The sequence below is a fragment of the Theropithecus gelada genome, chromosome 19, assembly GCF_003255815.1.
Source record: "Theropithecus gelada isolate Dixy chromosome 19, Tgel_1.0, whole genome shotgun sequence".
Taxonomy (NCBI): domain Eukaryota; kingdom Metazoa; phylum Chordata; class Mammalia; order Primates; family Cercopithecidae; genus Theropithecus; species Theropithecus gelada.
The window spans coordinates 26,770,097-26,795,303 of NC_037687.1; the positions used below are offsets into that span (position 1 = coordinate 26,770,097).

General features: G+C 56.6%; 3 protein-coding genes and 1 pseudogene across 8 annotated transcripts; all 4 read left to right on the forward strand.

The window, feature by feature from the left end:
* The first annotated feature begins 8 nt into the window (after nucleotides 1-8).
* BCL2L12 (BCL2 like 12) lies at nucleotides 9-7,479 on the forward strand. 2 transcript variants are annotated; one of them, XM_025367890.1, is made up of 7 exons: nucleotides 9-122; nucleotides 733-847; nucleotides 1,058-1,200; nucleotides 2,322-2,408; nucleotides 2,491-2,582; nucleotides 3,987-4,259; nucleotides 7,262-7,479. In XM_025367890.1, exons 2-7 carry the CDS (start codon nucleotides 741-743, stop codon nucleotides 7,310-7,312), a joined length of 753 nt encoding a protein of 250 aa, XP_025223675.1. In that variant the 5' UTR covers nucleotides 9-122; nucleotides 733-740; the 3' UTR covers nucleotides 7,313-7,479. The 2 variants fall into 2 exon arrangements, with proteins under 2 accessions (XP_025223675.1, XP_025223676.1); XM_025367891.1 differs by having other exon boundaries at nucleotides 28-122; nucleotides 1,061-1,200.
* Nucleotides 7,480-10,980: 3,501 nt separating this feature from the next.
* Nucleotides 10,981-22,741, forward strand: PRMT1 (protein arginine methyltransferase 1). Of its 4 annotated transcripts, XM_025367887.1 has the most exons (12): nucleotides 10,981-11,145; nucleotides 13,709-13,766; nucleotides 13,977-14,090; nucleotides 14,324-14,425; nucleotides 15,746-15,901; nucleotides 16,031-16,094; nucleotides 17,726-17,868; nucleotides 18,543-18,630; nucleotides 18,711-18,826; nucleotides 20,411-20,561; nucleotides 20,919-21,040; nucleotides 22,456-22,741. In XM_025367887.1, the coding sequence occupies exons 3-12, from the start codon at nucleotides 14,073-14,075 to the stop codon at nucleotides 22,537-22,539; spliced, it is 1,044 nt and encodes a 347-aa protein (XP_025223672.1). In that variant the 5' UTR covers nucleotides 10,981-11,145; nucleotides 13,709-13,766; nucleotides 13,977-14,072; the 3' UTR covers nucleotides 22,540-22,741. The 4 variants fall into 4 exon arrangements, with proteins under 4 accessions (XP_025223672.1, XP_025223670.1, XP_025223671.1 ...); XM_025367885.1 differs by lacking the exon at nucleotides 13,977-14,090 and having other exon boundaries at nucleotides 13,709-13,762; XM_025367886.1 differs by lacking the exons at nucleotides 13,709-13,766; nucleotides 13,977-14,090.
* LOC112612902 lies at nucleotides 22,634-23,190 on the forward strand (annotated as a pseudogene). Its single transcript, XR_003116897.1, has one exon. The product of XR_003116897.1 is annotated as an uncharacterized LOC112612902 (transcript).
* A 1,040-nt stretch (nucleotides 23,191-24,230) lies between these two features.
* Nucleotides 24,231-25,160, forward strand: LOC112612903. The gene is made up of 2 exons (XM_025367892.1): nucleotides 24,231-24,493; nucleotides 24,684-25,160. The coding sequence occupies exons 1-2, from the start codon at nucleotides 24,379-24,381 to the stop codon at nucleotides 25,034-25,036; spliced, it is 468 nt and encodes a 155-aa protein (XP_025223677.1). The 5' UTR covers nucleotides 24,231-24,378; the 3' UTR covers nucleotides 25,037-25,160.
* Nucleotides 25,161-25,207: the final 47 nt, after the last annotated feature.

Sequence of the window (25,207 nt, forward strand, 5' to 3'; positions counted from 1 at the left end):
GGCCAGTTACCGACCCGGCCCAGTGCGCAGGCGCGGGAAAGTTGAACTAATAAAGTTTGTACAAGTTGAGTAGAGGCGGCGGCAGGTTGAGTGGAGGAGGCGGCGGTGAGGTCCCGGACCAGGTCAGCGGGGTGTTGACGAGGGGTGGGGTAAGGAGGGAAGGGGAGCGGGCCAGGATCCAGTAGTGGGCACCCCAGTCCCGCTTCTCCGACATCCAAGGGTCCAGGGTCCTCTAGATTCCAGCAGGAGTCGGGGATTTGGAACTACACCTCACAGCAGGCTGCGCGGCGAAGAAGCGCGGACCGAGGGGAAGATTTGCCCTGAAGCCTCCTGGGATTGGTAGTTCCCGATGCTTTAAGGGTTTCAGTAGTTTGGCATATGCCTCTTATAGAATGCAGGAGTTGGGGCGCTAAGCCCCTTCTTCCTGGGAGACCTAAGGGTCTGGGGCTCCAGTTCCTTTCTCTCTAAGACTCAGGAGTCTAGGACCCCAGCTCCCTCCTCCTTTAGACCCACGAATCTGGGCACCCAGCCCCCCCACCTTTCCTTGGATCAAAGAGTCTTTCCTGACCCCTCTTTCGTCTGAGGACTCAAGAGTCTAGGCCCCTAGACCGACACTTTCCAAAGGACCCAGGAGTCCAGGCCTTCCTTGGGACTCACAAGTCCTGGTCCCCAACCAAGCCTCCACTTCTTGCTAACCCCTTGGAGTCCAGTCCCTAGTCCCCTCTCTCACAGGTGCCTCCATGGCAGGCTCTGAAGAGCTGGGGCTCCGGGAAGACACGCTGAGGGTCCTAGCTGCCTTCCTTAGGCGTGGTGAGGCTGCCGGGTCTCCTGTTCCAACTCCACTCAGGTAAGAGGAGTTGCCCTTCTCCCCCAGGGGCCAGCATTTGAGGGTCCCTCCTAACTCTTGCTCCTGGTCTCAGTCTGTCTCCTCTCTTTATATCTGGCTCTATTCTCTGTTTTGGAGAGAGGTCCTCAGCGGGGGAGGGAGGGAGTTGGGGAAAGAGCCTGCTTGCAGGGGATCTTTGGTGGGGTCACTCTCTGAAGTCCTCTTCCCCAGAAGCCCTGCCCAAGAAGAGCCAACAGACTTCCTGAGCCGCCTTCGAAGATGTCTTCCCTGCTCCCTGGGGCGAGGAGCAGCACCCCCTGAGTCCCCTCGGCCTTGCTCTCTGCCCATCCGCCCCTGCTATGGTTCAGAGCCTGGTAAGAGATTTCCATGATCATCTATGAAACTGGCAGAACACGGGATAAGGTGCTAGTTTAAGATCACTCAGGGGGTGGCTGTGTGGAGTCTCTAGCATCAGCCTTCAGGATGGAACCGTCCTGTCGTCTCCTCTCCCCAATTAGATTTCTATCTGTCAATGCTGTGGGTTGGCTTTCAGAGAGCATTTGGTCCATCTGGTTGTTGTCTCTTTCCTTCCATAACTACTTCCCTGCCCCTAGGACTTTTGTAGCCAGGAATACCCCTGATAGAGGGGTAGGAGGGCTGGTTTTCAATTACATCTCCCTGGCTGTTTTAGTTGCGTGACTCTGGGGAAAATGCTTTCTCTTCCTTGCTCCCCTGTTTTTCCAATAGCAGAGTAGGAATTGGGGAGGAGGTCACTGGACTTGATCAAGGTGACCCACAAGTTTCCCCATAGGTGTGAACCTGGACAGACTAGTAATGGCTGCTGCAAGTGCTAGCTTGAAAAGGAGTTCACAGCTGGGGAGAGGAAGTGCTTTGATCAATTGGTGATGTCTGAAGTGGGTGAGGGAAGGGGGATACTAACAGTAGTGTCTTGTGTTTGCCTTCCTTGGATGAGATCATCTTCGAGGTCTAGTTCAGCTCTGACAGTCTTTTGGAGACAGAGCTCTGTCACCCAGGCTGGAGTGCAGGGTTGCAATCTCGACTCATTGCAATCCCCACCTCCTGGGTTCAAGTGATTATCGTGCCTCAGCCTTCCGAGTGGCTGGGCTTGCAGATGCACTCCAGCATACCAGCTAATTTTTGTACTTTTAGTAGACACGGGGTTTCTCTATGTTGGCCAGGCTGGCCTCAAACTCCTGGCCTCAAGTGACCCTCCCGTGTCGGCCTCCAAAGTGCTGGGATTACAGACGTGAGCCACCGCACCCGGCCAGCTCTGACATTCTAAGTGCAGTTTGAGGATCTGATAAAATGAAAAGTACAAAGGTTTTGGCATTTTTTACCAAGTTTTCTCACTGGGACTCAGCTTACCCCATTATAAAATGGGAATCATTGCCACCTGCCAAGGTAGTTGGAGGAAGGAGAGAATCCATAAGTTTCCAATGTCCTGGAAACCTGTCATTAACTCTTTTCACCCCAGGCCCAGCTACTCCAGACTTCTATGCCTTGGTGGCTCAGCGGCTGGAACAGCTGGTCCAAGAGCAACTGAAATCTCCACCTAGCCCAGGTGAGGCACGGAGGAGCCCCAGAAAAGGATGGGAGTAGGAGGATAGGGTTCTGCCCCCAGCCAAATTCTCTTCTGCCTCCAGAATTACAGGGTCCCCCACCCACAGAGAAGGAAGCCATACTGCGGAGGCTGGTGGCCCTGCTGGAGGAGGAGGCAGAAGTCATTAACCAGAAGGTGATGGGCGTCTGTTCCACCCCTTGGCAAGGACAAGAGTTGCGGAATGGTGGGGCACTGGGATCAGAAGCTGGATCTGTATTTTCTTTGGATGGTCAGGTGGAAAGAGGCTGGGACAAGGTTTCAATGAATGGTTGAGGCTGGGCGTGGTGGCTCATGCCTGTAATCCCACCACTTTGGGAGGCCTAGGTGGGCGGATGACTTGAGGTCAGGAGATCGAGACCAGCCTGGCCAACACGGTGAAACCCCATCTCTACTAAAAATACAAAAATTAGCCAGGTGCGGTGGCGCATGCCTGTAATCCCAGCTACTTGGAAGGCTGAGGCGGGAGAATCGCTTAAGCCCAGGAGGCGGAGGTTGCAGTGAGCCAAGATTGCGCCACTGCACCCCAGCATGGGTGACGGAGAGAGACTTTTTTTTTTTTTTTTTGATACAGAGTTTTGTTCTTGTTGCCCAGGCTGGAGTGCAATGACACAATCTCAGCTCACCGCAACCTGCGCCTCCTGGGTTCAAGCGATTCTCCTGCCTCAGCTTCCCAAGTAGCTCCCAATAGCTGGGATTACAGTCATATGCCACCACGCCTGGCTAGTTTTGTATTTTTAGTAGAGACGGGGTTTCTCCATGTTGGCCAGGCTGGTCTCGAACTCCTGACCTCGGGTGATCCGCCCACCTCTGTCTCCCAAAGTGCTGGGATTACAGGCGTGAGCCACTGCGCCCGGCCGACTCTGTCTTAAAAAAAAAAAGAATGGTTGAACGACAGGAGTATGGTTAGGGTAGTACTGTACTGTAAATTAGTGGTTTTAATTGATTGTTAGAGGGGTGTGGCCTAAATTCAGAAGATGTGGCCATCAAAAACATCTAGAAGAGATTGACCACGTTGGGGAAGTAAGGGAATGAATGTGGGGATGGGGGAGTGTCTAAAATCTTACTGAGCATAGAAGGGGCCTGGCTTACAATGTAGGGGAAAATGTACTAACAGAGGAGGCCTGGCTTGTGGCTGTGTCCTGGAATCTGATTGGCTCAGGAGCTTGGGCAAGGCACATGGTCCTCTAATACTAATTGAATGGTAGAGGGCAAGATTGTTGTAGACACTAGGCCCCTAGGAAAGGCTACCGGGGGTGTAGCTAGATTAACTCCGTTACAATAGAGATTGGGCCTGATTGGCTCTTGAGGCAAGGGCAGGGGCGTGGCTTAGCGACAGGCGTTCTAGGCCCGTATCCCGGGGGTGGGGGTAGTTTGGCAGAGACCCTAGAGTCCGGCTTGATTGGCTAATATGGATGAGGGGTGGCCTAGAACTTTAGCGTCTAGAAAGATCCTGAACCGGGAAGTCACGCCTCCAAGCCCCCCCTCTTGGTTGGCCCCGGGGGCGCTGCTGACGCAGACCCTGCCTCTTCCACCCTACAGCTGGCCTCGGACCCCGTCCTGCGCAGCAAGCTGGTGCGCCTGTCCTCCGGCTCTTTCGCCCGCCTGGTGGAGCTGTTCTGTAGCCGGGAGGACAACTCTCACCCAAGCCGAGCATGCCCCGGGCCGCCGCCTCCTTCCCCGGAGCCCCTGGCCCGCCTAGCCCTGGCCATGGAGCTGAGCCGGCGCGTGGCCGGGCTGGGGGGCACCCTGGCCGGACTCAGCGTGGAGCACGTGCACAGCTTCACGCCCTGGATCCAGGCCCACGGGGGCTGGGTGAGCCGTTGAAGCCTCTCTCTGCGGGCCTCATTTTACCCAACTGTCTTGTGATAGAGGTTCTTAGGTTCCCGTCAGACCTCAGGTATTCTCCCATCTCCACTGCGTTCGTTCTGTGTTGAGCCCTTGCTGTATGCCAGGACTGCAGTGATGAGTGCGGATGCTATGCCTGGCGTCAGCGACTGGGTACACTAATACTGTGAGCGTGAAACCAGTGACTGAGATTACTCAGGGAGAGGCCGGGCGAGGTGGCTCATGCCTGTAATCCCAGAACTTTTGGAGGCTGAGGCAGGAGAATCATTTGAGGCCAGGAGTTCAAGACCAGCCTGGACAACATAGTAAGACCCCATCTCTACAAAAATTGAAAGTAATTAGCCAGGGTCAGGTGTGGTGGCTCACGCCTGTATTCCCAGCACTTTGGGAGGCTGAAGCAGGTGGATCACCTGAGGTCAGGAGTTTGAGACCAGCCTGGCCAGTGTGGTGAAACCCCATCTCTACTAAAAAAGTACATAAATTAGCCGGGCTTTGTGGCAGGTCTCTGTAATCCCAGCTACTCGGGAGATTGAGGCATGAGAATCGCTTGAACCAGGGAGGCAGAGATTGCAGTGAGCTGAGATCACGCCACTGCACTCCAGCCTGGGTGACAGAGTGAGACTGTGTCTCAACAAAATAATAAAAACGGGGTGTGGTGGCTCACGCCTGTAATCCCAGCACTTTGGGAGGCTGAGGTGGGTGGATCACTCGAGGTCAGGAATTTGAGAGCAGCCTGACCATGGTGACAGTCTGTACTACAAATACAAAATTGGCCAGGCGTGCTAGTGCACACCTGTAATCCCAGCTACTTGGGAGGCTGAGGCAGGAGAATTGCTTGAACCTGGGAGGCAGAGGTGGTAGTGAGCCAAGATTGCGCCACTGTACTCCAGCCTGGGCAACTCTCTCTCAACTCTTGAGACAGAGCGGAACTCTGTCTCAAAAAATAAATAAAAATTTAAAAAGTTAATAATAAATTAGCAAGGTGTGGGAGCTCACACATTTACTCCCAGCTACTCAGGAGGCAGAGGAGCCAGGAGGATCACTTGAGCCCAGGAGTTCAAGGTTGTGGTGAGCTATGATTGCGCCACTGTACTCTAGTGTGGGTGACAGAGTGAGACCCTGCCTCAAAAAATAAAGTAGGGAGAGTAGTCATGCTACCTCAGAGGGTCACTCTGAGGGTTAAAATGGGGTCAATCTGGTAAGCTGTCTGTGTACTGCCTGGCATGCGGGCATTTGTTGATGTGGTTATATGTGTCTCCTCGCTGCCGTTCCAACAACGCCTGCCAGGATGCCCTCCCGGGGAAGCCCCGCCTCCGTCCTCTGCCCCTTCTGGTGGGGTCTGGTTTCACCCCCAACAAGGCCTTCCCAGGTCCCCACTGACAATCACAGCCACCTCCACACAGCCCCACCACCCTCCTTCCCGCTTCCTGCTCTACTTTTCCTTCCATAGCAATTTGCGCCTTCTAACAGCTGGTGGAATTGACTTGTTTTGCTTATCTTCTGGTTTATTTTTCTTTCCTGGCATCTCCTGCCTCTAACACATCAGCTTCAGAAGACCCAAAAGTCTTCCCCACTCTTACTTTATCTCCAGTGCCGGTTTCAGAGTTGGATTGGGCTCCAGCATACTGGCCCTGTGACTTGGTGACTGTTGCAGTCTCCCTGAGCGACACTTTCCCCCCTGGTCCAGTGAGCACCGTCTCATTTACCTGCCTCGGGGGTCGCTGTGGGTATTCACTGAGAGAGGGACACAAGCCAGGCTCTGGATGGAACCGGTTTCCCTGGCAGGAGCTGGTCAAGTGTGTTTGAGGAGCAGGGAGGAGGAGGCCAGTAGGGCTGGAGCAGGGTGAGTGGGCGAGAGCTGAGAGGAGGAGAGGCGCTGGGCCAGCCGGGACCCTGTGGTCACGGTGAGTGACAACTGGGACTTTGACTCCGGGTAAGCCAAGGACTCTGAGCAGCTTAGACAGTCGCTGATTTAGGCGTTAACGGGTGCCCTCTGGCGGCCGACTGGGGACAGACTGCGATCAGACCCAAGTCAGGGGCAGTGGAGCATGCTGGATTTAACTTAGCAGTGGAGCAGACAGATTTGGCTAATGGGCCAGATGTGGGGACAGGCCAAAGGATGCTGGCCTAAGCAGCTGCAGGGGGACATCTAAGTTCCCTGAGAAGATGGGGGATGGATGGGGGCTATGGGGGTGGGGACAGGGGCGATGGGGGTGAGGAGCAGGACTGGAGATGGTCCAGTCTACAGTAAGATCAGAACTCATCGCACATGTTGAGGGGACTGGATATAAGTGTTGGGCTCAACAAAGAAGCTCATTTATTTTATTTTATTTTTTGAGACGGAGTCTCACTCTGTTGCCCAGACTGGAATGCAGTGGCACGACCTTGGCTCACTGTAACCTCCGCCTCCCAGGTTCAAGTGATTCTCCTGCCTCGGCCTCCCAAAGTGCTGGAATTACAGGCATGAGCTACCACGCCTGGACAATTTCTTTAAAAAAATTTTTAATAGGATCGATAGCAGGCAAGCTTTCTTGGTGGGCCAGGTCCTCTGCCAGGGATTTCAATGGAATGATCCCATTTAAACCCACTACAACCTCATGGGGCTCTTACTATCCTCATCTTGTGGGGGTGGAGAGGGAAAGTCCCCAGCGTGCAGCGTGTTGGAATCTGGATTTGTACACGAAACCACCGCTCTGAATTGTTCAAATCCCAAGACACTTCCCCTTCTCTGACTCTGTCCCTCGACTCTTCACTCTCTCTGGGTCTCTGCCTAACCCCACTCCAGTGCCTTTTCTCCTCCTGCTAGGACTCTGTCCCCCTCGTCCCTGTGCCCTTCTCTGGGTGTCTGTCACTCTCTGCTCTCTGCTTCCTCGCCTTCCTGTCTCTGATCTCACAGGGCTGATGTGGACGCTGCTGTAGGGGGGGAATACCTGCCCTGCTCACAGGGCTCTGCCACTTTTCCCTTCCAGGAGGGCATCCTGGCCGCCTCACCCGTGGACTTGAACTTGCCATTGGACTGAGCTCTTTCTCAGAAGCTGCTACAAGATGACACCTCATGTCCCTGCCCTCTTCGTGTGCTTTTCCAAACCTGCCTTTTCAGCTCAGGGCTGTGGGGTGGTGGTCGCCCTACCTGTTTTTGCCAAAAATAAATTGTTTAAAACTTTTTGTATTAAAAATGTTACAAAGTGTTCAACTGTCTGTTCTTACACTCCAGAACTGAAGTTCTAAGTAGAGGAGATTTGGTTCAGAGATTTCTGTGGCTTACACAAATTAAGGAAGGAACCAGTTCATTCTAGAACCTGTCTCCTGGACATGTAACATATTTGAGAGAATATCTGTAAATAGTCCAGCAACTTGCTTTTTTTTTTTTTCCTGTTGCACAATCTGGTTATTCTACCTAATGCTGTATGATGGTCATGGAGTCTTTCTAGCGAGTTCCACAGAAAGGTACAGTCTAACTTCACCTGTGTCTAGGACACCACCCTCTTCTTGTTTTTCTCCTCCCATTGCTCCTTTCAAGTCTCTTTTGCTGGTTTCTCATCTACCTAAAGACCAGTGGTTTGTCACACACACACCCCTTTTTTTTTTTGGAGATAGGGTCTTGCTCTGTTGCCTATACTGGAATACAGTGGCACTATCATGGCTCACTGCAGCCTCAACCTCCTGGGCTCAAGTGATCCTCCCACTTCAGCCTCTCTAGTAGCTAGAACTAAAGGCATGCAACACCACACCTAGCTAATTTTTAAAAAAGAATTTTTGTGGGAGGCCAAGGCAGGTGGATCACTTGAGGTCAGGAGTTCAAGACCAGCCCGGCCAACATGGTGAAACCCCATCTCTACTAAAAATACAAAAATTAGCTGGGCATGGTGGTGGGTGCCTGTAATCCCAGCTCCTTGGGAGGCTGAGGCACGAGACTTGCTTGAACCCAGGAGGCAAGAGGTTGCAGTGAGTTGAGATCACACCACTGTACTCCAGCCTGGGCAACAGAGTGAGACTCTGTCTCAAAAAAAAAAAAATTGTAGAAATGGTGTCTCACATTGCCCAGGCTGGTTTCCACCTCCCGGGCTCAAGCGGTCCTCCTACCTTGGCATCTCAAAGTACTGGGATCACAGGCATGAGTCACTGTGCCTGAGCGGTTTGTCTCCTTATTAGGGCCATATCCCCCTTCACAGAGTCATGTTTGTAAATAAAGTGAAATGTACAGGATTACAAACCGAACCAATTACAGTCGATCCTCAGTATTTGTAGATTATCTGCAAATTTGCATCCTTGCTAAAATGTATTCATACCCGGAAAACGAAGGCAGTGCTTTTGTGGTGTTTTGGAGAGCAATGCTTACACACACAGCTGCAACACGCTGAAGACCTGATGTGCATAGTTCAGCTGGGCTCCTCTTGTTTCAGCTCAAACACTGGAAACAAGTGTCCCTTTCTTGGTTTGTTTAGTGCCACGTTTTTCTTTTCTTTTTTTTTAAATAAGAGTCTCGCTCTGTTGCTCAAGCTGGAGTGCAATGGCATCATCCTGGCTCACTGCAACCTCTGCCTCCTGAGCTCAAGCGATTCTCCTGTCTCAGCCTCCCAAGTAGTTGGGATTACAGGCGTGCGCCACCAGTCCTAGCTAATTTTTAAATTTTTATTTATTTTATTATTTTTTGAGATGGAGTCTCTCTCTGTCTCCTAGGCTGGAGTGCAGTGGGGCGATCTCGGCTCACTGCAACCTCTGCCTCCTGGGTTCAAGTGATTCTACTGCCTCAGCTTCCCAAGCAGCTGGGACTACAGGCGCCCGCCACCACGCCCGGCTAATTTTCGTTTTTTTAGTAGAGACGGGGTTTCACCATATTGGCCAGGCTGGTCTCGAACTCCTCACCTTGTGATCCGTCCACCTAGGCCTCCCAAAGTGCTGAGATTACAGGCGTGAGTCACCGCGCCCGGCCTAATTTTTTTTCTGTTTTTTGAGACAAGAGTCTGTCGCCCCGGCTAGAGTGCAGTGGCGCGATCTCGGCTCACTGCAAGCTCCACCTCCTAGGTTCACGCCATCCTCCTGCCTCAGCCTCCCGAGTAGCTGGGACTACAGGCGCACGCCGCCACGCCCGGCTATTGTTTTGTATTTTTAGTAGAGACGGGGTTTCACCATGTTAGCCAGGATGGTCTCGATCTCCTGACCTTGTGATCCGCCTGCCTCGGCCTCCCAAAGTGCTGGAATTACAGGCATAAGACACCGCGCCCGGCCGCCCGGCCAATTTTTTTTTTTTTTTTTTTTTTTTTTTTTGAGACGGAGTCTCGCTCTGTCGCCCAGGCTGGAGTGCAGTGGCCGGATCTCAGCTCACTGCAAGCTCCGCCTCCCAGGTTTATGCCATTCTCCTGCCTCAGCCTCCCGAGTAGCTGGGACTACAGGCGCCCGCCACCTCACCCGGCTAGTTTTTTGTATTTTTTTTTAGTAGAGACGGGGTTTCACCGTGCTAGCCAGGATGGTCTCGATCTGCTGACCTCGTGATCCGCCCGTCTCGGCCTCCCAAAATGCTGGGATTACAGGCTTGAGCCACCGCGCCCGGCCAATTTTTGTATTTTTAATAGAAATGGGCGTTTCACCATGTTGGCCAGACTGGTGTCGAACTCCTGACTTCAAGTGATCCGCCCGCCTCCGCCTCCCAAAGTGCTGGGATTACAGGCGTGAGCCACTGCGCCCGAATCCTATCGGAAATTTTTAAGTCTCAGGCGTTTGCCAGCGGCACGCCAGAGAGTATAGCCTGCACCGAGGCCCAGAAACCAAAGAGCGAGCTCATTCCGGGATTGGAGAGGAGTGTGAGCGGAGGGAAGCAGAGGGATCAGAGAGAGGAGGGGCAGGACCCACGCATTCGGCCCTTTGCATTCAGCCTCATTCAACTAGGAACTTTTCCTGCAAATCAAGCAAAGCTTCCCGGAGGAAGTGGTGCCTAAGCTGCGCTCTGATTCTCGTTTAGAAGCTGACTAGACAAAGAGAGGTGGGCGGTCCTGGCAGGGGGAGGGACTCGGCAAAAACCAAGTACCTTGAGAGGGGTTGATGGGTTTTAAAAACTTTGAATGATTATGTCAAAGGCTAGGGATTTAATGTGTTGACTGCGGACTCCTATTCCTCACTTGCTTGGGGACCCCAGCGATGCCATTCCTCTCTCTGGGCCTCTCACTGATTCAGTTTTTCTCCCAGGTAATGAGCACAAGCTCCCTTTTTCCTCGAGACTTCCCCCGGGTTGGGAGGATCCACCGAGTGGACTAGGCGTGATCGTTCCTTTGAGCCAATCGTTGGTGCCTGAAGCCCCGCCTTCTTCCCCACCCGTGGGCCAATTGTCGTGTTCTCCTTGAGACCGGCCGCTTGGCGAGGGTGAAAGGCCGCGTGACGTCACTTCCGGATAAACCAATGGCAGCGATTAAGAGGCGGGTCGTTTTGGTGATGGACAGTTGTTTCAAGACGCCCCTTTAGCGCGGGGCTCCCCGGGAAGCTTTGAGGCGGTGCTGGGGGTAAAGGGGCGGGCATTCCTCGTGGATTTTGCCCAATCACCAGTCGCGCTTCTTGCAATAGACGGGCAGTTTTCCCCATCTCGGGTCGACTTGAGGGGGCGGGATTCTGGACGCCAGTGTTGGCAAACCCCTGACCTATGATGGACGTATTCTCCAGCCAATTATCAGACGGTATTCTCAGACGGGCTGCCTCCATTGCCAATGAAATCTTCCAGCGGGGTCGCGGTAGGCGGGCCGTGGACCCTCTGGTATAAGGCGGTCCCGGGGGAGTGAGGAGAAAGGGGGGGTCTTGGCGGCTGGAGGAGGAGTAGTTGCGGGTGAAGATGGCGGCAGCCGAGGCCGCGAACTGCATCATGGAGGTGAGCGCTTGGAGCGCCGCCGTGGGCGGGGGGCGGCTTTGGGTCGATGTTTCACGCCTCTGTGGTGGGGAAAGGGCTCTAAGTTGGCGACATGGGGTTGGAGGTCCCCCGCCGCACACGGGGGCGCCGCACGCTCCACATCCGGGGATATCGTTTGAGGTGACGGCTCCCTAGCTTCCAAGAGCCTTCGGCATCCGGCCTAGCGGAGGGTCTTATCCCCCCTCCCACGTGGAGGAGGGCTGGGGGCGCTTCCGGCCAGGCCCCCACGTGGCCGCGGCGCGGTGGGTGGGGAGGGGGTGTGCCGAGTCCGGTGGCCCGGCGGGCTCCACGTGCGGGACAAAGGCCCCGCCCCCGGCCGGGGAGGGGCGCCCGGGGGGGCGGGGAGGGGGTCCGACCCTCCTGAGGCCCCCAGCCCTCCTACCCAGGGACCCGGGCACACGTCGTGCGGTGGGATCGACCTGGGGCCCTCCACGATGTAGAGAGTCTTTTGGGAGGAGCAGTGCCTTTTACAACCTCCTTCCGAGCTCCAGGGGCATCTATTGGGATATCGGCCCTGGATTTGTGCGTTCTGGATTAGGGACTGGAGGAAAACCAAGAATGGGGCCCCCTTGACCCCATTTCCCCTCCTAGAGTTCTCCCCCTCACCCAGGGCTTTAGGTGTTGGGGGATGGGGCATGCCCCTGTGACCTCCCTCTGGGTGGTGGTGGGGCATCTAGATGGAGATTTTCCCACTAATAGGCGCCGTGCACCCCCTTGTGGCCATTTCTGGGTGTGTGGGAGGGACATCTTTTTCATGGGGCGTGTCCTGAAGCCCACCTCCCGTCGGATTTCTTCCTGGCGGGCGGCGGGAGGAGGGTACGTCCGCTGGGAAGGAGTTGTGGGAAATACGTAGGCTGAGAGCTTTACCCTCTGCTGGAGCGCTTTATCTCTCCTGGGCCTTTGTGAGGGCGGGAGATGACCTCCCCCTTTCTGAAGCCCTGTGTAGGGGTCCTGAGCCCCGGGGTCCTGAGGGTGGGTGCCTGAAATGGTTTCAAGTGAGGTTTGGTTCTCGTGCAGCCATGTGGGGGAGGTTTCAGTCTTGCGTTTCAAGCCCTCGGGCTGGGGTTGTCTGGCGGTAGTTTTCAGCGGTGGTGATAAATGGGCCCCAGCGGGAAACCCCCGCAGCACCTTTCTTATAGGCATCCCCGCTGGCTTGGGAGAGCTGGGGGGAGGTTGTTTGGAGCCTAGTAGGTCATGGCCTGTGACGTGGCCCTTCTTGGAGTGGTCACATCTGGAAGAGATGTAATCTGATGGGGCCTCTGTCCTTCCACCCCTTAACCCATGGCATTGACTGGGGGGGCAGGTCAGCTGTAAGCTGTCAGGATGCAGCTCCCAGGGGTCACTGTAATGACTTCGCACCCTCTTGGCTGTCTCCTGCACCTGGGGCTCTGTGGGCGGAGGAAATAACTTTCCCAGAGGAGGCCTCAGGCTTGGCCGCACCTGGAAGTCTTCAGGGCCTGGGATGGGTGTCTGAAATGGGGGCGATGGGCTGACTCCCCAAGCTACTTTTTTTTTTTTTTTTTTTTTTTTTTTTTGAGACGGAGTCTTAATTTGTCACCCAGGCTGGAGTGCAATGGCTTGATCTCGGCTCATTGCAACCTCCGCTTCCTGGGTTCAAGCGATTCTCCTGCCTCAGCCTCTTGAATAGCTGGGATTACAGGCACCCACCACCAGGCCCAGCTAATTTTTGTATTTTTAGTAGAGATGGGGATTCACCATGTTGGTCAGGCTGGTCTCAAACTCCTGACCTAAGGTGACCCACCCGCCTCTGCCTCCTAAACTGCTGGGATTACAGGTGTGAGCCACCGTGCCCCCAAGCCACTTTCTGGAGCCCACTCATTCTTAAGAGGGTCCAGGAGCTGCCCATCCTCCATGGGACCCTACCTTCGTGGGCAGAGGGTCATAAGGGAGCGGGTTGGTTCCAGCTGGTTTTGTTTGGGGCTCCTGAGTCCAAGGCAGGAGCTGGGGGCTGGGGTACTAGCTCTGGGGAAGTGCCCGTGTGCCACACCTCTATTCTGGAATCCTCTCAGACATGAGACTGGTTTGCAGAGGTGGCAGATGCCCTGTGGGCATACCCTGCCAGCCTCGTTCCCTCCTGCTATTCATGGCACCCTGGGATAGGGGTGTGTGTGTCAGGAAGTGTCACCTAATCTGGGGGAGATTAGGTGATGAGAGGGAGCGACAGCTGGCGGTGGTGGGTGCCAGTTCCCCTGGCCTGGATGGGGGAGGTGTGTGGTCAGCTGCCTGGCCAGAGAGGGGCAACATGGGGGCAGGCCACCATCTCTCCAGCCACAGCTGGGATAGGAGACCCCCTTTCTTCTCCCCTCACTTTTCCCATCCCTTTCTTAAACACCCCACCTCATTACTTGCCCTCTTTGCCACCACTCCCTGCCAAGAAGGAGAATTGCTGGAAACCCACCCCCGCCCCCCCTCCCCCCCCACCAGAGCCCAGGTCCCCGCCGCGCCCAGCCCTCCCACAGCCACTCCCAGTAGCTAATCCTTTCTCCCTGTTACTCTCTCCTAGAATTTTGTAGCCACCTTGGCTAATGGGATGAGCCTCCAGCCGCCTCTTGAAGAAGTAAATATCCTTTTGTGAGACCCCTTCCCACCCCGACCTCCACATCAATATATTTTGCCACACATCTGGCCCTTTCTTGAGGTCTAACCATACCCCTCTTGCTTCAAACCAGTTTACTCCAGGACCCCAAACACTTAGTAGCAACCCCTCCAGGTTCACAGCCCCCGCTGGCCTCCCCCAGTATCTCGGCTACTTCCTTAACTCCACCTCCAACCCCCCTTTGCCCTTCCCTGTGTCTGCCCCCATTTTCCTTCCCCTCCCCTCCCCAGCTGTGGGCTGAGCTAGAGACGGGGGCAGAGAGACTGGAGAGATGGTAGGCATGGCTGAGGTATCGGGGTGCTCCCCTGGATGGTGCTCTGTGGGGGTCTTGGAAGTGGAAAATGGGGTTGTTAGGTTTTGGGGTTCTTGGGGGGCAAGATGGCAGGCGGGGGCTGTAGGGTTGTAATGGTATGATTTTGGGGGGTTCTATACTACTGTTCAGGGAAAAGTAGGGACCTGGAGGTTTAAGAGACTGTGGGGAGCCGCCAGATCTGACCCATGATCCCATCGGCCCCCTCCCAGGTGTCCTGTGGCCAGGCGGAAAGCAGCGAGAAGCCCAATGCTGAGGACATGACATCCAAAGATTACTACTTTGACTCCTACGCCCACTTTGGCATCCACGAGGTCAGTGGGGACAGCCCCCAAGGCCCCAATCTTAAAGGGGTTAAATGTTGGGGAAGGGGTGGAACCTGTTTTCCCACGCATGCGCACTGCTTCCCCTGGCAGCAGGCCACCCCTCTGCCCCTCTGCTGCGCACCCCTTAGGGTCGCCTCGCCAAGTCGTTGCCTTGGAGACCGAGGTTAGCCTGAATCTCTGCAGGGGCCTCTCACCGATGGCTGGGGTAGGAGCGCGCATGCGTGCTTGGGGCCTTAGGCAGAGGTCGGTCAGGGCCCACGGTCTCTGCCGCCCTCTAGTGACTGGCGGTGGGACTGCACCTGGCTGTTCCCGGCCTGACAGCTTCTGCACCCTTGAGATCTGACTGAAGACACTGAAATCCCAGAACGAAGCAGGAGTGGCATTCTAAGGAATTTTCTTTTCCCCCTGAGGCCTTTTTCATAAAATTATGCCAAAATATGCATAAAATTGCCATTTTTCATTTTTAGAGACAGGGTCTCGCTCTGTCGCCCAGGTTAGAGCGCATTGGTACAATCGTGGCTCACCGCAGCCTCGACCTCCCCAGCTCAGGTGTTCCCCCCACTTCCGCTTTCGGAGTAGCTGGCACCACAGGCGTGCGCCACCACTCCCAGCTGATTTTCTTATTTTTCTTTAGAGATAGTCTTGCCTTGTTGCCCAGGCTGGTCTCAAACTCTTGGGCTCAAGTGATCCTCCAGCTTTGGCATCCTGAGGTGCTGGGATTACAGGCATGAGCCTCTGCCCTCAGCCTGAGGACTTGTAAAAGCCAAGGGTTCGCTGGTTCTTAGGTGGCAGTGGTGAAGTCTGGCCAAGATGGGAGTTTAGTTATCTGATTTTTTAAAAAGGGAAACTGGCTGGGCACGGTGGCTCACGCCTGTAATCACAGCACTTCAGGGGGCCGAGGTAGGTGGATCACCTGAGGTCAGGAGTTCAAGACCAGCCTGGGCAATGTGGTGAAATCCCATCTCTGTGAAAAATACAAAAATTAGCCAGGCATGGCGGTGTGTGCCTGTAATCGAAACTACTCGGGAGGCTGAGGCAGGAGAATCGCTCAAACCCAGGAGGCAGAGGTTGCAGTGAGCTGAGATTGCCCCACTGCACTCCAGCCTGGGCAACAGAGTGAGATTCCGTCTCAAAAAATAAAATAACATAAAATAAAAATAAATAACTGAATAAATAAAAAAGGGAAACTGAGGTGCATGGAAGGAAGCAAGAGGACCGAGTTCCGGCCCTCCGAGCTCTCAGGACACACTGTTCTTCAGCGGGGAATGTGGGGCCCCTCACGGCGTCTCTGTGCCGTTCCTTCCTCAGGAGATGTTGAAGGACGAGGTGCGCACCCTCACGTACCGCAACTCCATGTTTCACAACCGGCACCTCTTCAAGGACAAGGTGGTGCTGGACGTCGGCTCGGGCACCGGCATCCTCTGCATGTTCGCCGCCAAGGCCGGGGCCCGCAAGGTCATTGGGGTGAGTCTCCGGGGCTTCCAGGCAGGGCCAGGCCTGGGGAATGGAGGGGGCCCATCAGGGCTCGGGGATGGGACAGAGGGGATGGGGACGGGGGATAGGTCTCACTCTCCCTTCTTCCTGGGCCCTCAGATCGAGTGTTCCAGTATCTCTGATTATGCGGTGAAGATCGTCAAAGCCAACAAGTTAGACCACGGTGAGCCCAGAAAGAGGATGGGTTTGTGGGAGTGGAGGGGGTGATGTGCCGCTTCCCCAGGGCCCTCTGAAGAGCAGTGGGGTCTACGAATGGCCACAGATTCAGCGGCTCCCCACCCATGGTCTTCTGGGCTGCCGGCCACCTGAGAATCTGAGTGTCAAAATCACAAGCTTAGCACCTCCGTCTTAAAATTAGGGCAAGAAGCACTCTCTAGTTTCTTGAATGAGTAATGGAGTCACGTGGTTGGCCACTGTTCTCACAGTGAGAAGCCTGCCCTGTTTCCCAGCTGCCCTCCTCCCAGTTTAACCAACACTAACTTCTAGAGACGTCTGGACCTACAAACACATATATATGTAAATGTGTTGACATTCACGTGCATAATTTTCACGCCGGTAGCATTTCATACAAGCTTCTTGCCCTTGGCTTCTTAAACACCTGCTTGTCATGTCGTTTAACACATTCCAGGATGTTGCGGCATCCACTCTTTTCCGTGACCACCATTGTAGGTACATCCCAGCTTTTTTTTTTTTTTTTTTGAGACGGATTCTCGCTCTGTCACCCAGGCTGGAGTGCAGTGGCGCGATCTCGGCTCACTGCAAGCTTCGCCTCCCGGGTTCACACCATTCTCCTGCCTCAGCCTCCCGAGTAGCTGGGACTACAGGTGCCCGCCACCATGCCTGACTAATTTTTTTGTATTTTTAGTAGAGACGGGGTTTCACCGTGTTAGTCAGGATGGCCTCGATCTTCTGACCTCATGATCCGCCTGCCTCAGCCTCCCAAAGTGCTGGGATTACAGGCGTGAAATTTTTTTTTTTTTTTTGTATTTTTTTAGTTGAGACGTGGTTTCACCATGTTGGCCAGGCTGGTCTTGAACTCACCTCAGGTGATCTGCCCACCTTGGCCTCCCAAAGTGCTGAGATTGGGGAATTTTTTAAAAGAGATTATTATAATGAACGTCCAAGTCCATTTGAAGCAAATTCCCACTGTGATGTAATTTTCCTGGTAAATGCGTTTGCATGTGTCTTATCTAATAGATAAGGCTGTTTTGAGAACGTGACCATGCTCTTACTTATTATATCAAGCCTGCCCAGTTAAAAACAAAATCGTGACTGGGCACGGTGGCTCACGCCTGTAATCCCAGCACTTTGGGAGGCCAAGGTGGGCGGATCACGAGGTCAGGAGATGGAGACCACCCTGGCTAACATGGTGAAACCCCGTCTCTACTAAAAATACAAAAAAATGAGCCGGGCGTGGTGGCGGGCCCCTGTAGTCCCAGCTACTGGGGAGGCTGAGGCAGGAGAATGGTGTGAACCTGGGAGGCAGAGCTTGCAGTGAGCCGAGATCGCGCCACTGCACTCCAGCCTGGGCAACAGAGCGAGACTCCGTCTCAAAAAAAACTAAAAAAAAAAAGTCATTACATTGACTGATACCCAGTTCACATAAAATTTCTGCTCCTGCCTCAAAAATGTCCAGAGCCATGTATGAATTTTAAAAACAGTTAAGAGGGTTCATGGCTTCTGCTCACCGAGTTCTCTGAACTGAGTGGGGTCCCCAGGCTGTGGCCCCCAGGGGAGGGGAGGTGAGGGGCAAGCCTCCTGGGGGCTGACGTGGCCGCCCTTGTCCACCCGCAGTGGTGACCATCATCAAGGGGAAGGTGGAGGAGGTAGAGCTCCCGGTGGAGAAGGTGGACATCATCATCAGTGAGTGGATGGGCTACTGCCTCTTCTACGAGTCCATGCTCAACACCGTGCTCTACGCCCGGGACAAGTGGCTGGTGAGGCCCCAGCGGACGGGTGCAGCTCGCGTGGGCTGGGGGCCAAAAGCACTCAATTTTTCCCACAGACGGGACTTACTATGGGGGTGTGGCTGCAAGGTGTTAGAAGGCCACAGCCTGAACCAGGTGTGACAGACCCTGGTGGGAGATGGTGCGATGTGGGGGGGTTTGTAGGAACAGGAAAACTGTAGCAGGGCACTAGACCAGGTGCTCCGGCCCCAGCAGGCCTCCCCGGGAGAGGTGAGGTGACCGAGAGCTGGATGAAGATGTGGAGGGGTGGCCAGGGCAGGTGTTCCCTTGCTGCGTGTGGAGCAGCAGGGAGGCCCGTGTGGAAGGAGGGTCTAGAAAGGCAGCAGGAGGAGCAGTGGAGGTAAGGGGTGACAGGGCATGTGCAGATTTTGTGGGGCCTTATGGGACCCCGCGCGACTTTGCTTTTCCTCTCAGAGCAGCCAGGGAGGGTCTGAGGATCCCCAGAACCTCGAGGGACAGGAGCTGACGGAGGTGCCCCTGGGTGCCCTCTGGCGGCCGTGTGGGAAATAGACCGGGGGTGAGGGGTGAGTGTTGCTGCGACATGAGGGTGGCTCAGACCAGGGCAGAAGGTCACATCTCGGGGGCAAGAGTCAGGGCAGCGTTGCCAGGCCCCACCCTTCATGCCTCGCCCTGCCCCTCTGCAGGCACCCGATGGCCTCATCTTCCCAGACCGGGCCACGCTGTATGTGACGGCCATCGAGGACCGGCAGTACAAAGACTACAAGATCCACTGTGAGCGTGGTCCGGGAGCGGGTGGGCGGGGCCCCGGGTGGGCTGCCGCGGGCTCACCCCCTCCCTGCCTGCCTCCCCAGGGTGGGAGAACGTGTATGGCTTCGACATGTCTTGCATCAAAGATGTGGCCATCAAGGAGCCCCTAGTGGATGTGGTGGACCCCAAACAGCTGGTCACCAACGCCTGCCTCATAAAGGTGAGGCAAGGGGGTGGGCATGGCCAGTTGCCCCCTGGGTTGAAACCAAAGAGAGGCCATCACCTGGCCCTGGCATGGGACTTTGGGGCCCAGAGTGTTGGCCTGAGGTCTCAGAGCCTGACCTGCCAGCCAGAGGTGGTGCTAGAGGCCCAGGAAAGACATTTCATCCTTTAAACATCTTTGTGAGCGCTGCCGTGTGAGAACCACGCTTGGCACTTGGTGTCCGGCAGAGGACACACCCGCAGCTGGTAGCTAAAGCCCACAGCCCGTACATGGGAAGGCAGGACCCGGGGCGATGAGCGGGTGCACACGCTGCAGAAGAGCAGGGGGCCAGGCTGGGATCTGAGATGTGCCTGTGGTTGCAGCTACTCAGGAGGCTGAGGCAGGAGGATCTCTTGGGCCTGGGAGTTCAAGGCTGCAGTGAGCTGTGATCACATCCCTGCACTCCAGCCTTGGTGACAGTGTTTTGTTTTGTTTTTAACTTTTTTTAACTTCTGAGACCCTGTTTATTTATTTATTTATTTTTTCTTTTTTTTTTTGAGACGGAGTCTTGCTCTGTCGCCCAGGCTGGGGTGCAGTGGCCGGATCTCAGCTCACTGCAAGCTCCGCCTCCCGGGTTTACGCCATTCTCCTACCTCAGCCTCCCGAGTAGCTGGGACTACAGGCGCCCGGCGCCCGCCAACCCGCCCGGCTAGTGTTTTTTGGTTTTTTTTTTGCATTTTTTAGTAGAGATGGGGTTTCACTGTGTTAGCCAGGATGGTCTCGATCTCCTGACCTTGTGATCCGCCCATCTCGGCCTCCCAAAGTGCTGGGATTACAGGCTTGAGCCACCGCGCCCGGCCGACCCTGTTTTAAAAAAAAAAAATACGGCAACGAGTATTTGTTGAGCTGGGATGTATGAGCCGGGTGAAGCTGGGTGGTTGGCCAGGGGTTCCTGTGGGGAGGAGGAAGCTGTTGAGTGGGAATGGAGAGGAGACTGGAGGGGCAGGGACCCCACCCAGGCCACCCTCCTGAGAACCAGCGGAACTGGTGCAGGGTTTTCGGTTGGTGTTTGGATTGCCGTTTGAAGCCATCATGCTGGTGGACTTGTGAAGGGTTGGGGAGAGGGGGGAGCGCGGAGAGGGGGGAGCGTGGAGAGGGGGAGCGTGGCCCGGAGAGCGCGGAGAGTGGGGAGCGCGGAGAGGGGGATCGCAGCCCGGAGAGCGCGGAGAGGGGGGAGCGCGGAGAGGGGGGAGCGCGGAGAGCGGGGAGCGCGGAGAGCGGGGAGCAGGGTGCCTGCATTCCAGGAGGTCTGGCCAGGTGGGGTCGGGGCGGGGTGGGCTCTGGACAGAGTTAGGGTGGCGGCGCCAGGTTTGGGTGCGGGAGAGAAGGGAGCAAAGAATCTGGGCTCAAACTGAGGCGGTTTATTGGGAGCCGGACAGGCAGGATGAGGAGTGAATGAGGAGCTGAGGCTGGGTGCCAGTAAGGGAGTGCCAGCGGGAAGGGGACAGTGAGGTCACAGGCCCTCTGGGAGCTTGAGGGAGGGAGGAGGGGATGAAGCGAGGTGGGGACACATCCCGGAGCTCACCCTCTCCTGTCCTGCAGGAGGTGGACATCTACACCGTCAAGGTGGAAGACCTGACGTTCACCTCCCCATTCTGCCTGCAAGTGAAGCGGAATGACTACGTGCACGCCCTGGTGGCCTACTTCAACATCGAGTTCACGCGTTGCCACAAGAGGACGGGCTTCTCCACCAGTGAGGCGGGGCCCGCAGGGCTGGGGGCTGTTCCTGAGCCAGGGCCGAGGGGCACCCACATAGTGGAGGGGGTGACAGAAACGGGCAGAGGGAGCCATGGGGACATGTGTGTTCCAGCGTGAGCTCTGCCATGTAGCAGTCACGTGGCCTTGGGCAAGTGACCTGAGTGTGCAGTGCCTCAGTTTCCTCATCCACAAAAGCCTGACACGGTCCCTGTCTCCAAAGCTGAGTGACAGGGAGGTGACTCACGGACAGCAGTCCCGTCAGCTGTCAGGGGGGTGGGCATTCCAACAGAGGGAACACAAGACTGGGGCCGGGGCAGCAGGCCAAGGCCAGCTGACCCGCCTGCGCCCCCAGGCCCTGAGTCCCCGTACACGCACTGGAAGCAGACAGTGTTCTACATGGAGGACTACCTGACCGTGAAGACGGGCGAGGAGATCTTCGGCACCATCGGCATGCGGCCCAATGCCAAGAACAACGTGAGGCTCTGGGCAGCTGGGCAGGAGGGTAGCAGCCGGGGTGGGGAGCATGGATAGGGGCAGTGGTGGGGGGGAATGGTGGCAGCGTAGGGGATGGGGGTAGCTGGGGCGGATGGGGGCAGCTAGTGGGGGCGAGTGCCTCTGCCTGTTCCCGGGTCCCTGAGCCCCTCAGCCCCACGCCTGTCTACACAGCAGATTTCTTAGCATTTACTGGAAGATGGGCCTGGGGACCCAGGCCAAAGCCCTGTCCTCCTGGTGCTTCCAGTCTACACAAGGGGATCAGTGACATGGTGATGCCAGTGGGAGGTGACCTCTGTCACCTCTGTCTGCAGGGCAGACAGGTGTTGGCATGGGTGAGCTCCAGGGCAAGAGGCGGCCCCGGTAGAGCGCACAGGGTTTGCTAGCCCAGGTGGGAGGCATGAGAGGAGGAGAAAGGCAGCTTTTTGTTTTCCACTCCCCCTTTTTCCTCCTGAGCACCTGGTAGGAGCTGCCATCACCTGAGATCAGGGGGTTTCCAGGGGAGCTGGGGGGCTTCTGGGAGAGAGGGTCTGGGCAGAGAGGTCCAGTGTGGCGGGTTTGAGCAGGCAGGAGGATGGAAGGCTGGGAGCCTGGAGTCACCGGGAGTGGTGTGGGCTGGAAGAGTGGGTCCCGGCCCATGGGTGCGAGGGTGGGTGGCACTCAGGGCAGTCATGGAATGTGGGCCCCGGGACGCCCTCGAGCCCGTGACAGCAGCAGTTGTCAGCTGGGCAGTTTCAGTGCCTCCCACCCCCGACAGAGGACGTTCGTCACCATCTGTGGAAACATTTGTGGTTGTCACTCTGGAGAAGGGGTGCTCCTGGCATCTGGTATGTAGGGGCCAGGGGCTGGTAAACGTCCTACAACCACAGGACCACCCCCTGCAAAGACTCCTGTAGCCCCTGGGGCCATGGCGCTAGCTGGGAAACAGATACTGGCGAGGGAGGAGGAGTCCTCGGGGCTGTTGGCAACTTGATCCCGTCTTCATGTGCTGGAGGGTGTGGGGGGTCTTCAGGAAGCCTGGGAGGAGAAGTGGAGACAGAGGCTGGGCCGCTGCGTTTCCCTGGAACGTTTGCCTGAGCAGAAGCGGGCTTGGGAGAGGGTTTCTGTTTTATGAAAGAAGCAATCGCTGCGTTGCTGATGGGGAACGTCTTGATGGAGAAATCCAAGGGCAAGGGATAGCAGCCAGGCTCTGCTCCTGAGTGAACCTAGTGGGCTTGAGGGGGTCCACGTGGCGCTGTCCCTTGACAGAGTCAGGGCAGCTGCTAGGGTGGGACCAGCAGTTGGGGTCTGCAGTGTGGAGATGGACAGGAAGCTGGAGTCCAGCGCATGGCCTGCCTGCACCCCCCTGCCACCACCTCCTGGTGGGTTCCGCCCTCATGCCCGCCCTCTCCCCACAGCGGGACCTGGACTTCACCATCGACCTGGACTTCAAGGGCCAGCTGTGCGAGCTGTCCTGCTCCACTGACTACCGGATGCGCTGAGGCCCGGCTCTCCCGCCCTGCACGGGCCCAGGGGCTGAGCGTTCCTAGGCGGTTTCGGGGCTCCCCCTTCCTCTCCCTTCTTCCCACAGAAGGAGGTTTTAGGGGCCTGGGCTGGGGGGATGGGGAGGGCACATCGTGACTGTGTTTTTCATAACTTATGTTTTTATATGGTTGCATTTACGCCAATAAATCCTCAGCTGGGGTCTGGTTCCATTTCCTGGGGGCAAAGGAGGTTTGGGGTTCCCTTTGCAGGTGCTGAGGTGCCAGCCTGAGCAGTGGGGGGACCGGCCTTGGAGCCTGCTGGTGGCTGCCATTCTGTGGATCTGCATCTCCCCTCCCCTGTCGCTAGGCCTCTGGCTCCCCTTCCTTAGTTCCTTATCAGGCTCCCTCCCCTCCACAGCTGTCTCTCAGGGTCTTTGTCCCACTCTTCATCCCCTCCTGGGTCTGCGCCCCTCCCCTCTGCGGTACCCCTGTGTCCTCCTGCCTGGTGGGGGATGGGGTTGGCGTTCCAGCACAGCCAGCCCTCAAGTTTCCCAGAACAGTCTCCCCACCTTCCCCCAACACTCACATTGTACCTCTCTGGCTGTTTTTTCCTGTTTGGGTCCCTCCAAGGCCCAACTGTGCCCAGCCCTCTGCAGCCGGGGACACTGAGTGGGTTGGGGGTGTATGTTGGGGAGGATAGAATTTCTTGTGGGGGTGTGGCCCTGCTTCCTCCCCTAGCATGGCTTGGGGCTTAGGGCTGGGGACTTGCCCTCCATGGAGGTCAGTGGGAGTTGCAGCTCAAAGGTGGCAGGGCCTACCCATCTTACAGAGGCGAAGACGAGGCCCCTCTGCCTCTGCTGCAGCCATGGAGTCTGCACCCACCCTTCCACCCTCAGAGCCTGGCCATGGGGTCCTGGGTCCCCACAACACTGTGCACTGGACCTCCACATTGACACAGCCCTGGCTACACCTGCTTCAGTGCGTCTGGAGCCCTCACTGGCCGGTGCCTGACACCTTGGCCTTGTTTTCTTTTTTTTTTTTTTTTTTTTTTGAGACGGAGTCTCGCTCTGTCGCCCAGGCTGGAGTGCTGTGGCCGGATCTCAGCTCACTGCAAGCTCCACCTCCCGGGTTTACGCCATTCTCCTGCCTCAGCCTCCTGAGTAGCTGGGACTACAGGCGCCCGCCACCTCGCCCGGCTAGTTTATTTTGTATTTTTTAGTAGAGACGGGGTTTCACCGTGTTAGCCAGGATGGTCTCGATCTCCCGACCTCGTGATCCGCCCGTCTCGGCCTCCCAAAGTGCTGGGATTACAAGCTTGAGCCACCGCGCCCGGCCACCTTGGCCTTGTTTTCTAAGGGAGGGGCGCTTCTTAGTGTGTTTGTGGTCTCCCTTGCTCCACACCCTCCAGGGGGCCGCATGCGCACTCGTCCTGCATGCCTGGCCCTCCGAGGTTCCAGGGTCTCTAAACAGCTTCCCGACGACTACGGGGTGAGGGTGAGGTCACATCTACAACCGGAGCCAGCGCTTCCCTGCCTCCACCCCTTTTCGTGGAATCCCGATGCTTAGCTCTACCTGTGGGTGTCATCGGCCCCGCCCCATTTCCCCATCCTTTAAGGTGGGTGAGTCTCCACAGACCTCCCAGGGGGATAGACAGCGATGGTGTGACCTGCACCCCCAGTGAGGGCTCTGGAGCCGCGGTGCGTGAAGCTGGGACCCGGGTTCGAATCCTGCCCCTCTGGTGTGGTGCAGCCTTTTCCCATAGACCTTTGGCCACAGTGTTTCCCGCCTGGGAAGTGGGGACTGGCCCTGGCTCCTGGCTCCAGAGCCGCACCCAGAGGCGATCAGCCCGGCGCCGGAATGGGGTCGTGTGGCTGCAACTCCAGGCCACGGATCCTGACCCGCCCTGCCCACATCCTCATCCTGCTGTTGCTCCTCGCCTTCTCCGCCCAGGGGACCCGGATACTGCAGCCAGGTGAGAAACCTCGGTGGCAGCAGGGGCGGGAAGGGGACCGTAAAGGGCGCGCGCCCCCTCCCGGCCGCGGAACGGCCGGGTGATCTGTAAGCGCTCCCCGCTGGTCTTGGAGTGCTTGGGTGCCCACCTCCATCACGCCCCATTTCTCAATTCGGTTTGAACCCGGTTTTCTCCCACGCTCCCTCTCCAGGCGAGGCCAGCACCAGGTCCCCCAGCACCGCGGGCACGTCTGTTACCTGGGCGTATGCCGGACCCACCGCCTGGCGGAGATCATACAATGGATTCGCTCTGCCTCCACCAAGGAGCCCTCAGGGAAGGCCAGCCGCGAGCCCCAGGACCCCTACAGCTATGGGCGCCGCCGGTGGCGCGAGGCGGAAGCCCGGCTCGGTTCCCAGGACTCCGGCCTGCAGCGAGGGGGCCAGCGCAGTGCCCAGCTCGCTGGGTGACCTCTGGCACGGCTCGTCCCCTCCTCGGCTTCAGTTTGCCTATCCGTATATTGGAGCTTCTACCCCACGTGTCTTCTCCCCTAACTCCAGCCCCTGAAACCGCCTTCCCCAGTCCCTCCCCGGGCTGTGACTAGGTTGGACCCAGGAGCACAAGGGACCAGGCTGGAGGAAGAGAACACTGACGCCCAAAGCCGAATAAACGAGAGTTCCGTGTTTCAGTCTCTGCTTCCCTGTACCTATTTCGACCTCTCAGTCGGGGCTGGGTCTC

What these genes read in the sequence shown, in the direction of transcription:
- LOC112612903 (XM_025367892.1), top strand. Translation starts at nt 24,379, where the DNA reads ATGGGGTCGTGTGGCTGCAACTCCAGGCCACGGATCCTGACCCGCCCT. An exon ending in GACCCGGATACTGCAGCCAG is followed by an intron (nt 24,494 to 24,683) that starts GTGAGAAACCTC and finishes CTCCCTCTCCAG; the next exon opens with GCGAGGCCAGCACCAGGTCC.
- PRMT1 (XM_025367885.1), top strand. Translation starts at nt 11,110, where the DNA reads ATGGCGGCAGCCGAGGCCGCGAACTGCATCATGGAG. An exon ending in CCCACTTTGGCATCCACGAG is followed by an intron (nt 14,426 to 15,745) that starts GTCAGTGGGGAC and finishes TTCCTTCCTCAG; the next exon opens with GAGATGTTGAAGGACGAGGT. An exon ending in GAGGACGGGCTTCTCCACCA is followed by an intron (nt 20,562 to 20,918) that starts GTGAGGCGGGGC and finishes CTGCGCCCCCAG; the next exon opens with GCCCTGAGTCCCCGTACACG.
- BCL2L12 (XM_025367890.1), top strand. Translation starts at nt 741, where the DNA reads ATGGCAGGCTCTGAAGAGCTGGGGCTCCGGGAAGACACGCTGAGGGTC. An exon ending in CCTGTTCCAACTCCACTCAG is followed by an intron (nt 848 to 1,057) that starts GTAAGAGGAGTT and finishes CCTCTTCCCCAG; the next exon opens with AAGCCCTGCCCAAGAAGAGC. An exon ending in GAAATCTCCACCTAGCCCAG is followed by an intron (nt 2,409 to 2,490) that starts GTGAGGCACGGA and finishes TTCTGCCTCCAG; the next exon opens with AATTACAGGGTCCCCCACCC.